The following is a 13,898-nucleotide window of genomic DNA, read 5'->3' as shown; positions in this document are numbered from 1 at the left end:
CACACACACACTGGACCACACACACACACACACACACACACACACACACACACTGGACCACACACACACACACACTGGACCACACACACACACACACTGGACCACACACACACACACACTGGACCACACACACACACACACTGGACCACACACACACACACACACACACACACACACACACACACACACACACACACACACACTGGACCACACACACCCACACTGGACCACACACACACACACACACACACACTGGACCACACACACACACACCACACACTGGACCACACACACACACACACCACACACACACCACACACACACACACACACACACCACACACACACACACACACACACACACACACACACACACACACACAAATTTTGCTCCCACATACTACATCACCCCCACCCATTCCACCTCATGCATGACAACATCATACATATACAACCATTCTCCCTTCACCCCTGTCTTCTGTCCTCTCTCGTCCTTCCTCAACAGACTTCCCCTCTTCCCCAAAGCCCCCTTCACCCCATCCATCCACCTCATCCTAGGACGTCCCCTCATGTTCACTCCCTCCACATCTGCCCTCCATACCTCTTTTACTTGTCTTTCTACATTCATTCTTTCCATGTGTCCAAACCATCCTAATACTCTTTAATCACCCTATCTCCCAACTCCCTTTCCACTTATGAAAGTAATTAAAGAAAGGGAGAGTTGGGTGAGAGATACAGTTGACAAAGGTAAGTGCATTGTGGTCAATGGTATGTACATACATATACCAAAGGCTTTTTCCCCCTCCACCCTCCTCCCTCCCTCCTATCTTGGCACCTCCTGGATGACAGGTCATCCCTGCATCCTGTCCACTGCCCTGGGTCAGAAGCAGTGTCGCAAGACACAGCACATCCACAGCAAGGCAAACCATCCTAATATTCTTTCATCAACCCTATCTCCCAGCTCCTTTTCCACCCCTGTTCTCCTCCTCACCACCTCATTTCTCACTCTATCTAGCCTAGTAACCCCCATCATACTTCTCAGACATTTCATCTCAAACACATTCAAACTCCTTCTCTCTTCCTCTCTCATGTTCCATGTTTCTGCCCCGTACATTGTTGTTGGCACAATCACTCCTTCATATAACCTCCTCTTAGCATCCATTCCCAGATGTCTATTTCTCATTACACTTTCCACCAAGAGATTTACTCGCTTCTCAATCTACATTCTACCTCCACCCACACTCCTCCCTTTCCTGTCACATCTGCACCCAAGTAACAGAAACTATCCACTTCCTCCAGTTTCTCACCGTTCATGCTCATTTCCAGCCCACTGTCACTCTCCCCTTGTACATCTCATCACCTTACTTATGCCCACATTTATCTTCAGCTTCCTTCTTTCACACACCTTCTCAAACTCTGTCACTAACTTCCTCAATCCCTCCTGATCCTGCTACAAGCACAGTGTCATCGGCAAACAACAACTGGCTCACCTCCTACTTTTCACCAATTTCTTTAATCATCTCCAACCCCTGACCCACTACCCTTGCATTCACCTCTCACACCACCCCATCCATCCAATGGTATCCAGGTGGTCAATGGTATCCAGGAAAAACATGTGTATAGATGCCAGAGAGAAAAGGAAAAGGAAATTTTGAAAGAAATAGAGGATGAAGGGCAAAATTTTGATAAATCAATGAAATCCACAGGATAGGCAAATATTCAAAAGAAAAACAACATAGACCTCTGAAAATAAAACTAAAAACTCAAATGGTAGCCGAGGAGGTATTATCGAAAGCGGTTATATTGGCAAACAGCTGGAAATTCAAACATGTATGGATGAATTGATGAGGATAAAGAGAAAGACAAAGCTCTCAGAATTGAAGCCAATGATAGAAGTGAGAAGAAAAGATTTTTTTTTTTTTTTTTTTTTTTTTTTTTTTTTTTTTTTTTTTTTTTTTTTTTTTTTTTTATGGGGTATTGGCTGCTTGTTATTGTGGCAAAGTAGCATGCAGTTGACACTTTAGGGTCTATATGGGGTGCCCCTACAGACCAGGGCCACACATCATTTTGTCTATGATAGAGGAAAACTCTGTTCATAGAGAAATGATGACACTTTTATACTACGACTGTCCCTCCGTTATGCTGTCCCCCAACCCCTTGCTGCTGTCCTGTACCATTTCTCTGAGTATTCTTTTTCTGTGATGGAATTCCCTGTGGTGGGGGAAAAGAATACTGCCAGCAAGTATTCCCACTTGGATCGTAAGAGGCGAGAAGAAAGGGACGGGGATTGGGACTAGGCATCCTTCTCCTTGTAGCCCCACAGGGGACATTCCTAAACAAAAAAGAGAAGGCATAAGAGGGTCTCGAAGTTCTCGGACCAGCACCCTAAGGTTTGGGTCTTTTAATGTGCATGGATGTGGTACAGATGAGAGTAAAAGGGAAGAGATAGGTAGTATGTTTGTGAGAAGAAAGATGGATGTGTTGGCTTTGAGTGAAACTAAGTTGAAAGGGAAGGGTGAGTGTAAGTTTGGGAGTGTAAGTGGGAGGTTATCAGGAGTGGAGAGGGCGAGGGAGGGAAGGGGTGGCTATTCTAGTAAGTGAAGAGATAGGTAAACGGGTAGTGGAGTCGAAGGAGGTTTCCTCATGAATAATGTGGATGAAGGTGAAATTGGGAAAGGAGATGTGGGTTTTTGTAAGTGCATATGGGCCTGGCAGTGAGAAGAGTGTAGAAGAAAGGGAAGAGGAGCAAGTGGATACGCGAGGCTGCCATGTTGGCGTCTTGATTATATTTATTGTAGTTGCCCCTGCGTAATGACATACTCTCTAAACTGTCTTCATCACATTTTCTATGGTTATCAAAATTCACGGGTTAAAGAGAGAACGATCGATATAAGCGGTGACTATATTTTATGATGCGAGTATTATTACGACACATCGTACGTCTGACAGCTAATGCTGCCCGCGAGATTTTGAACCGGAGTGAAGAGGTTAATGCTCACTTCCAGTCTACTGCCACTTTCACCCCTTGTACATCTTATCACCTTACTTTTGCCCACATTTATCTTCAGCTTTCTTCTATCACACACTCTCCCAAACTCTGTCACCAACTTTCTCAATCCCTCCTCCGATCCTGCCACAAGCGCAGTGTTGTCCGCAAACAACAGCTGGCTCACCTCCCACTTTTCTCTATTTTCTTTAACCGTCTCCAATCCCTTGCCCACTATCCTTGCTTTTACCTCTCGCACTACCCCATCCATGTATAAGTTGAACACCCAGGGCGACATAACGTATCCTTGACGAAGTCCCACCTTTACCTCAAACCACTCACTCTCTCCATTTCTAATCCTGACACAAGCTCTACTACTCTCATAAAAACTCTTGACAGCTCCTAGAAGCTTACCTCCTATCCCGTATATCCGCAAAACCTCCCACAATGCCTTTCTCTCTACCCTGTCGTAAGCCTTTTCCGGATCCATGAAAGCCCAAAAAACATCCTTCCCCTTTCCTATAGCTTTCTCACATATGTCTTGCCACAAAAATCTGATCTACACAACCTCTACTCGTCCTAAATTCACTGTGTAGGTAGGAATGATAAACAGAGTAGAAAGATTAATGTACAACAAAACTGATTTTGTACAACTAAGAAAAAAATTTCCAAAACACAAACTGGGATAAATTCTCTCAAGAGGAAACAGAGATGTAAGACAAATGGAACATATTCAAAGAAATAGACAAGGAAGGAATTGACATATGTACTAAAAAAGAAACAAAGAGAGATTTATATAAAGTGTTGGTATAACAAAAGGTGTAGTGAGGCTAGAGACGAGAGATAAAGCCTGGAATAAATGAAAAAAGAAAAAAAAAAACATCCAAATGGCAAACATATATCAAACTTAGGAACAAATATGTGAATATATGCAGGAAAGAAAAAAGAAATTATGAAAAATATATTATAGACAAATGTAGTGATCAACCCAAACTCTTTTACAGATATATTAATGAAAAACTAAAGGATAAACATGAAATAATGAAATTGCATGGAGATAAAGAATATATAGATGACACAGAAATGGCAGAAGTTATGATCAGACATTTTAGGTCAGTTTTTACAATTGAGAGCTTACAATTTTGGGAAGATGGACAACAAGAAAGGTCACCTAAATGAAAGAAAGAAAGGCAATACAAAAAGAATAAAAAAGAGACCAAATAAAAATGTAGTCAGGAAATCGCATGGACAGGATGGAATTGTAAATTGGATACTGAAAGAGTGTGTAGACAAAATGACTCGCAAATTGTACAAGATAATAGATTTCTCACTCAAAGAAGGAAAGGTACTGCAAGATTGGAAAGATGCAAACATAGTACCAATATATAAAGGAGGAAATAGGGAAGATCCTACAAACTTCAGACCATCCCTTATAAGCACAGTAGCAATAATATGCAAAAAAAAAAAAAAAGTCATCGGAAACAAACACTGAAGAAAATAAAATGGTAAACCCTAAACAATTTGGCTTTAGAAATGGAAGATCGTGTACCACAAACTTAATTTGCTTGTACTCGAGATTAATTGAGATAATACAAGAAAGAGATGGCTGGGCAGATTGTGCCTTCTTGGACTTGCAGAAGGCATTTGACAAAGTACCATATAAAAAATTAATAAGAAAATGAAAGAAATAAAGAGAACACAGAAATAAGAGACCAAATAAAAAAAAAACTAGATGTTAGGAAATTGCATGGACAGGATGGAATTGCAAATTGGATACTGAAAGAGTGTATAGACGAACTGACGGACAAATTATACAAGATAATAGTGTAAGAGGCCGGTAGATAGAGGTAGACATTTAAGGTAGATCGGAATAGATTGAGGGGTAGAAGGACTGGAAGGAAACTTTATAGTCTTTATTAGGATGTTATGATACAACAGGCGACAAGGATAGCCGAGTCAAACTCGCGCCTTGTATATGTAACTTAGTGCGGAGTGTTGCCTGGTGGTTGCGATATTGTTTTGTCTTTTAATTGTTAGTGGACAAGCCATTTTTGTTACAACATAATGCTTACGTGGTGATATCGTTTAGAAGAGTATAACAGCCTCTCTAATTGGAGAAAAGGGTGGAGGAAGAGAAAAATCATTGGTGCAGAAAGGAAAAGTCACGCCCTTAAGGTGTGGCACTTGTTTGAGAAGTAAAAGACTATTGGATGAATGAAAGAGTGATGTCAGAACGAAGGTGGCTTGACGTAATGTAGAGAGTTCCGGGTGGGATTCTCGAGGTGTACTGATTGAGACCAAGAAGCATCTGAAAAACTACATCTATTTTATTCACCCCTCAAGATACCAGGCAAAGGGCCTTAAGAACTAACTTCAAGAACAAAGAGAATAGAAATGCTCAGAGAGGAGACGACGGGGGGGACAAATAGACTTTTCACTCAAAGAAGGAAAGGTATCGCAAGATTGGAAAAATGCAAATAGTACCAATATATAAAGGAGGAAACTAAGAAGATACTTAAGACCAGTTTCCATTACAAGCACAGTAGCAAAAATATGCAAAAAGTTATTAGAAACAAATGGGTCAAACACTTTGAAGAAAATGAAATATTATACCCTAAACAATTTGGCTTTAGAAATGGAAGACTGTACCACAAACTTAATATGCTTTTACTCGAGATTAATTGAGATAATACAAGAAAGAGATGGCTGGGCTGATTGTGCCTTCTTGGACTTGCAGAAGGCTTTTGACGAAGTACATACATGTACCAAGGCTTTTTCCTCCTTACAAGGGAGGTAGCCAAAAAAGAAAGGCATAAAATTATTCCCACCCATTCCATCCCTGAATACACTCCACACCCCTCCACCTTCCCTCTTATCTTAGCACCTCCCGGATGACGGGTCATCCCTGCACCCTGTCCACTGCCCTGGGTCAGAAGCAGTGTCGCAAGACAAAGTACAAGACAAAGTTTTGACAAAGTACCACCTAAAAAGTTAACAAGAAAAATTGAAATAATAGGAATACAAGGTAAGCTACTGGAATGGATGAAGGATTTCTTAATTGGGAGAAAAATGAGTGGTCCTTAACCCCTTCCATACGGTGCCGCACACGTAGGCGTCATGGACTTAGATCTCGGTGGCAGCAGCCAATGCCAGCCGTACGACGTGTCGTAATAATACTCGCATCATAAAATATAGTCACCGCTTATATCGATCGTTCTCTCTTCACCCGTGAATTTTGATAACCATAGAAAATGCGATTACAAAAGAATTAGAAAGAATGTCATTATGGAGGGGCGACTACAATAAATATAATCAAGACGCCGATATGGCAGCCTCGCGAATACACTCGCTCCCCATGACGCCTACGTGTGCGGCACCGTATGGAAGGGGTTAAGAGACAGAAATTTGAACTGGGAAGATTTGATAAGTGGCATCCCACAAGGCTCTGTATTGGCTCCTTATGTTTGCCATATATATAAATGATGTGGATGAGTGAGTGAAGTGTTACATGAACTTCTTTGCTGACGACCTCAAAATACTCGAGAGTAAAAACAGAAGAAGATTACAGATCACTACAAGAAGACCTGGACAAAATATGGTAATGGAGTCAGAGATGTAAAATGAACTTTAACATTAAGAAATGTAGTATAATGGAATTTGGAAAAAGCAGAAATAAAATGTCGGGTCAATATAGGATTGGAAACCAGGAAGTCAAAAAAGTTGATTCTGAAAAAGGACCTGGGAGTGATTATCTTGGGTGACTTGACACCTGATGTACATGTCAATAAATTATTTGGAGAGACTTTTAACTTAAGATCAATGAAAGTGGCCATTGACTACATGATGAAGAAATGGTAAAGAAAATGGTGGTTACACTAATAAGACCTAAACTAGAGTATGCTTCAACACCGTGTAGGGGGAAAAAGCCTTTGGTATATGTATGTATAAGAAAATTAGAAAGAATTCAAAGAGTAGTGACAAAAATGGCACCTACACTATCAAATTTGACATTAACAAAGATTGGAGAAATTACATCTATCAACACTGGAACAGAAGAGAAAAAGGTGATTTGTTAAGGGGGCCGTCGCGCTCGAAAACGAACTTCGTCAATTACGATCGGAATTTCGCGAATTTTTAATAGTTATATATACATATACTGAGATGTTCACCACCAATTTTCATATTTGGTTGAAAAACAATGAAGTTATTAATAAAAAACCGTTTTTGACCAATTACAAAAGTTCTATCTCCTCACTTATCCATTGACTGAGCATGCCGAAAAAAATACCACAAATGCTCCATAGCAATACCTAAAAAATCATTGTGGCGTTTTTGGAATTTCCTCTTAGTTTAGGAGAAAGAATTTTTTTTTTTTGAAACGTGTCATATTTTTTTTCAAAATACAATATATCAACGTCTATCATGAAAAGAAAAGAAAAACACAATAAAAAGTTTGCAAATTTATTCAGCTTTCAAATGATCCAAACCCCATTAAAATCGCCCGAGTAGTTACGGAGGAGATAGAAAAAATGTAGAGAAAAGGGTAGTTTTGAGATATTGAGCTTTGAAGTTCAAAATACATTTCCTTGCATTTTTTTGTATTTTTCCTTTCAATTTTTTTCTCTGCGCCAATCTTCATGCATTCTATGTCATTCACATGTTATTATAAAGTGTAGCTGGTACCTGATCCCCCGTTTTACGAGGTATCAGGAGGTCAGAAGGCGAGGGTTTCAGGAAGTGACGTCTCTCATTGTCTCCAGGTTCGCTTATTAGAAAGCTCCCGGCTTGAAATCGGAGCTGAAAGATAGTTAGATAGAGATAGATAGACTTTATTTGGCGATGAACCAACATTTTTGTCTTGTTCAAGTGCTTTTGTAATGATGGAATTGACTCTAACCAATTGAGAAAGAAGATTGTGTCCCTCCAAAGTTATGATCAATGACAGTCGCTCTTGTGATGAAAAAAAAGCACACGGAGCGTCATTTGTAGTCTCATGATGTATGAAACGCATGCTCGATGGTTGCGGTGACGTCGTGTGAGAAACGAGGATAAGGGGGGCGGAGGAAGGGTTAACACGCGCTCGGCTTCGCGCGTCCCGGGCTGGCGCATCAGCAGCACTATTCAAGGTCACTGCTATGAGTCGTCTCCAGTATCTCAATTATTTTATTCAGTTTCTTAGCTTTCATGAAACACACGCTTCTTCTTCGAATGTTTAGGCATTCTTGAAATGATTATAGCTTCAAATAAAAGTTCTATATATCTATCTATCTCCAAGGAACGACAATTCGATTTCTCTCCACAATGATTCGCTCAGCTTACGTACCGAGTGAACAGATCGCAGTCTAGGATGTGTTTCCAAGTAGTCTATATTAGTGAATAACAAAATACAACGCATTTGTGCCATTTTTATTGCGATGAAATAACTTAATCGAACATTTGTGCAGCGAAAGTGTACTAGAAAGTGGGGGTGGGGGGCAGAAAAATAGCCATAACTCCTTTATTTTTTTGTATTTCGCTGAAATATTTCAGGACTGGCTTGCCAAAGGCCACTAGATGACAGGGAATTTTTTTTTTCGAATATTTCGATTTTTTTCTTAAATTTATCGCGACGGCCCCCTTAACCATTTACAGAATTATGAAAGGTATGGAAATTCTTGATAGAGACGACTTATTTGAAACGGGACAGAAGAGAAACGAGGACATGAAAAGAAGCTCAATAAGGACAGTTACAGAAGAGATTTGAAAAAGAATAGCTTCCCATATATAGTGATTGATGTCTGGAACAAATTAAATGGAGAAACATTGAGTGCCAAAACTAGAAGATTTTAAGAATGAACTGGATGCAGAAAGATACGAAAATGGGTCACATACTCTTCCTCCACAACCACCAAATACCAGCCTTTGGAAACATATTCAGTCCTATCACTCACTGCTCCATTAACACACTAAAAGGCAACACATTGTTGCATACCAGACCCCCGGATATTTCATCCCTCTGAGTCCTCTCTCCCATGATAGGACAGAGTCCACCTGGCTAGACTGCGATGCGGCCACCACCCAGCCCCTCTAAGCTACCAGAAGCTGGATGACTGCATTGTGGACAATTTCCCATACTATTCAACACATAATGGAAGAATACATTATACACAATCATGTGTGCAAACAACACAACATACAATATAAAGGATTTGTGGGAAAACCCCATTCCAGCCATAGCATTCCTTGGGAAGACGGGACTGCTCAGACAGACAATCTAGGGAATGACAACAACTAACTGCTTCAGTCTATTTTCTAAGTCTGGAATGCATGCACTGTTATCTGCAAACAACTGGCTGCTTACCACCACCTTTCCCTCCTCTCACTAAGTCCAATCCCATGGCTAGCACCCTCATAATTACCTCCTACATCACCATCCATGGACATGTTGAACAACTGGTGCCATTACATAACCCTGGTGCAGCCCCACATTCACCTTCATCCACTTGCTGTCTCCATTCTGTACCACAACATGGTGCAGGTACTCATTCTTATCTCAGAGAAGGCTAGGAAGATGTCTCTTTATGAAGAATTTTGTGTAAGCCAGGAGTTTAATGTAGTTTACCCTTACTACAAAATGTGTAAAAGTCCCAGACTGCCCTCAGCTATTCCCCCCCTCCCTCCCAATATTGTGCATTTGCAGCACATCCCACAATACTTAGTCAGCCCTGTCATATACCTTCTCCAAATCCAGAAAGCCTAAAATACATGTTATTTCATGTTTTGATTTGATATATTCAATCTTTTCCTTTACCTAGCCCACATGACTATCCCAGTTTCCAACAGTTCCTTTCAAAATTCACTCAACATCTATATGACTAAGGAATTACCGTATTTTACGGCTTGCAAGACGCTGCATCTTGGAAGACGCACCCTAATATTTGAAAGAAATTTCTAAGAAAAAGTCATTCTAATACAAGAACACATTCACCATATACCCGACCACTGAACAAAAAAAACATAAGAAGCAAGGAGTCTGCTAGACTCTTTTGTCTCAACTCTCATCATAAATTTGCTGAAGCACTCGCCATCGATTCACAACTATGTAAATAAAAATAGCATAGGTAAATTTTTTAAAGGTTTTAGTGGCGGGCGACGGCACGTATCGTTTACATTACGTAATCACTTATCCGATTTTGTTTGTATGACGATGACATACTAGTTGGTGGTTAGTAAATATACCACACATTTTTCATTGTCCAAGGGTGGTTTTATTTTCATAGAAATAAATAAAAATTATCAAAAATATGCATGTAAGAATATAAAAATGAATATATACAGGTAAACGTCGACTTACGATGGCCGCGACTTACGATTGTTCGACTTTACGATGACGACGACGACGACGATATGATAATTTAACCCCTTCCATACGGTGCCGCACACGTAGGCGTCATGAGGAGCAAGTGGATTCGCGACGCTGCCATATCGGCGTCTTGATTATATTTATTGTAGTCGCCCCTGTGTTTTTACATTCTCTCAAGTGTGCCCTGAATCTCATTCTCTGTGGTTTTCAAAATTCGCGGGTGAAAGAGAGAACGATCAATATAAGCGGTGACTATATTTTACGATGCGAGTATTATTACGTCACGTCGTACGGCTGGCATTGGCTGCTGCCCGCGAGATTTAAGTTCCGTACTGAAAATACATATTATAGTGTTTGAATATGGTAAAAAGGATAAAAATAATTAAATAAACTACTGTACATGTTTAATAGGCTATATTCAGTATCTCTGGTGGTTAATATACAGGTAGGCTAGGTACAGTGACCACGGAACAGAGTGATACACAAATTGGGGATCGACTTACGATGAAATCGTCTTACGATGGCTCTATCGAAACCTAATGCCATCGTAAGTCGACGTTTACCTGTATATATATATATATATATATATATATATATATATATATATATATATATATATATATATATATATATTCATCCTCAAATCCCGAGAACTCATCATTACTGGAAGGATTATTATGGTATTGGTAACACTTGTAACAGCTAAGTACTGAGTTCACATTATACAAAAGGCTGAATTAAATAGTACTTCAGCTAACATCATAGTGTAATGACTCAACATACAAATCCAGAACGCTATCGGTCTGTCCAAACTCACTAGAGCCTGGGTGTTGCCTTAAATACAACATTCGTCTTGGAAGACGCACTAGTATTTTTCAGGGTATTTTTTAGGAAAAAAAGTGCGTCTTGTAAGCCGTAAAATACGGTATTTATCCTTCTTAAATAGGAAAACAGTACATAGCTTGAGATGGGGTACACAGGGTGGAACAAATATGCCCAAAAGTGAATGATGTGGGTATTATGATATTGCCACAAGTTTGGGTGGGCAACATGTCATGGAATCCCTCTGATTCTAACTACTGACAACTAAAAGACATGTGGCAATTGCTTGGCTGCGGTAATGACAGATTGTGCAAGTGCTTGCTCCTCACTCTGTCATTATTTCCTTTGGATTTTTCATGCACCTGTCATGCTTGTAGCCTTGTTATGGACAAAGTGAAATATTTGTTACCAGAAACTTGCCCAGATAGTTGCACTAAAGGAGGCTTGGAAGTAAACTAAAATTGCTGATGACACAGAGATCATGAAGGAAGGGAAAAGCAGAGGATTGTAAATTGGTACAGGACATACATACACCAAAGACCTAGATAAGATTTGGATGGAGACAGGAATGGAGTAGAAACGAAATTGGAAGCTGATTTCTCAGCACTAGACAAATACTATTTAAATGGCATTTGAAAGTTAAAATGCAATGCAAAAATTCCTGGAAGAAGAAATTATTGGAGAGGAAAGAGTTATACATCAGAATTTCTGTGCAGTTGTGACTGACAGGAAGGTCATTTGTTATGTGGCTGACCCAGCTGACATGACAAAGACAGGAAATGGATGAACTATACCATGTTCCACCACAGAACTCCTATGTCGTCCATGGGTACTTTGTAGAATTAAGTTCATTGCATAGGTGTTAATTTGCATATTGGAGAGAGAAATTGGAGTGGTGTATACAAATAGATTTACAGCATGGTACAATACGAGTGTGTCTGTAGTTTATTGGATTTTGCCATGGTCTTACAGCCATAGTTCATCTTGTATGTACTACTATTACAGATGCTCCATATGAAGAGTTGACACCGGAAGAGCAGCAGATGAGAGCAGTACTAGGGTTTGATAATTTTGAAACCACAAAAGGTAAGGGGATTTTGCAAAGTTTACTCTGCTTTGGCATTATCAGTTTTTAAGATAAATGACTGGTATTTATTAAAAGTTGTCATAAATTTGAAAGATGAAATTTGGTTGTTGCATATTTGCTTATCCATGTTAGCTATTCAGTTGCACATTTGTATGAATTCTATGAATGAAAGTTTTGTTATATAAGTTGGCATTCAGTTTGCTCTGATTTGCATGAAACCCCCTCATTGTGAAGGTAAATGGTGGACAGAGATGTAATAGTTGCTGTCTCTGGTTTTTAGGGAAAAAAGTTGAAGGCAACAACTATGGTGCAGTTCATGTGATAACCAAGAGAAAGTATCGTCAGTACATGAACCGCAAGGGCGGATTTAATCGTCCACTAGATTTTGTTGCATAACTGTGGAACAAGGAGTTTTGGGGGGAAACCTTGTATTAAATGGAAACGAACAAGCCTGCAATATCACGTGCAATCGGCCAGTCGCATTCGGCAAGATAATTGTGTATGCACTGACACTTGAGTACCATCCAAAATAATTGCATGTTAGGGACATTATCTTTTAAGTTGTACAAGAATTTTTATATCTGCATTTTTGTACCATAAGTGCTTTCTAGGCCCAACTTCTCTAATCAAATAGAATGTTATATTATTTAGAGAATAGGTCAACAAAGCTTATTTGGAGTATGTAGTTGAGTCTAACTACAGAAATGTATGAATTAGGTACAATGCATACATTTATTCAGACATGCACAATATATTGTGTACATGTATATATTTTGTAATATAGAAAGTACTGGTGTATTTATAGAAAGAACTTAATTAGGAAAGGAGTACTGTATCATACATTAGGAATTGGGTTGTTTTTATGCTCTAGTTAACCCTCTCAGGAACAGATACACAGGTCATGTATATGAAAATATGAAATATATAACAACCAAAATTTCTACATTAAATTTGTTTTAAGTTTGGGAAATGAATATGGTTGAGGATATAGATGAGAGTGCTAGTTGTTTGTAATGTATGGCTGGGAAAGTTCACACATACAGGACTTTGTTTACTGTATGACAAAGACTTGGGGAAGTTGTATGATGATTGACATTGTTTAATGTATTGTTGACATATGGAGGTAAAGGAACATCTGTTGAAGGTGGTAAAAAGTTTTGCATGAGCAATAGGCTAGTTGTGAGTGTCAGGAATAGAGTGGGTGGACAGGATTGTGTGTTAGGGTGGACAAGTGTTGTGGTGATGTGGGCATATGGAAAGAATTAGCAAGAGAAGGCTAGCAAAAAAGTGTGGAGAGAAAGCTGAAGTGGATGGATGGGGTAAAAGGGGCCTTGGATGCACAAGGAATGTCTGTGGAGTAGGGTAGAGGGCAAACTAAAGGAGTGAATTGAGGAAGATTGTGAATGTGTGAAAGAAAGGTTTGGCCTGAATGGGTATTCTTTTCATATGATCTGTAAATTATGTTGTAGCCATGGAGGGGCCTTCAACACAATCAGTATGGAAATGGACAAGGTGACCCTTCATGAGGTGCTAAGATGGGTTATACAAGTTTTAATATGTATGAAGTGTGTGCTTTTAATATATATGGTTGTCTGACAAAGGATAAAGAGCCAATTGTGAGAGTGTGTGTGTGAGAGAGAGAGTGGGGGGGGTCTGGGTTAA

General features: G+C 39.6%; 1 protein-coding gene across 5 annotated transcripts in view; it reads left to right on the top strand.

The window, feature by feature from the left end:
- The window catches only part of LOC143033840 (uncharacterized), a 102,988-nt gene that overhangs the window by 36,010 nt on the left and 53,080 nt on the right, over positions 1-13,898 (top strand). For all 5 annotated transcript variants that reach the window (XM_076199392.1, XM_076199389.1, XM_076199393.1 and 2 more), the window contains one exon: positions 12,155-12,235. In XM_076199392.1, coding sequence (XP_076055507.1) covers positions 12,155-12,235 — 81 coding nt within the window. The remainder of the gene's footprint in view (positions 1-12,154; positions 12,236-13,898) is intronic.

This window comes from Oratosquilla oratoria, chromosome 16 (assembly GCF_046742065.1).
Source record: "Oratosquilla oratoria isolate Oo_2021 chromosome 16, ASM4674206v1, whole genome shotgun sequence".
In the NCBI taxonomy this organism is placed as follows: domain Eukaryota; kingdom Metazoa; phylum Arthropoda; class Malacostraca; order Stomatopoda; family Squillidae; genus Oratosquilla; species Oratosquilla oratoria.
The sequence above is the reverse complement of the archived record's forward strand: the minus strand, read 5'-3'. Positions and strand labels throughout refer to the sequence as shown.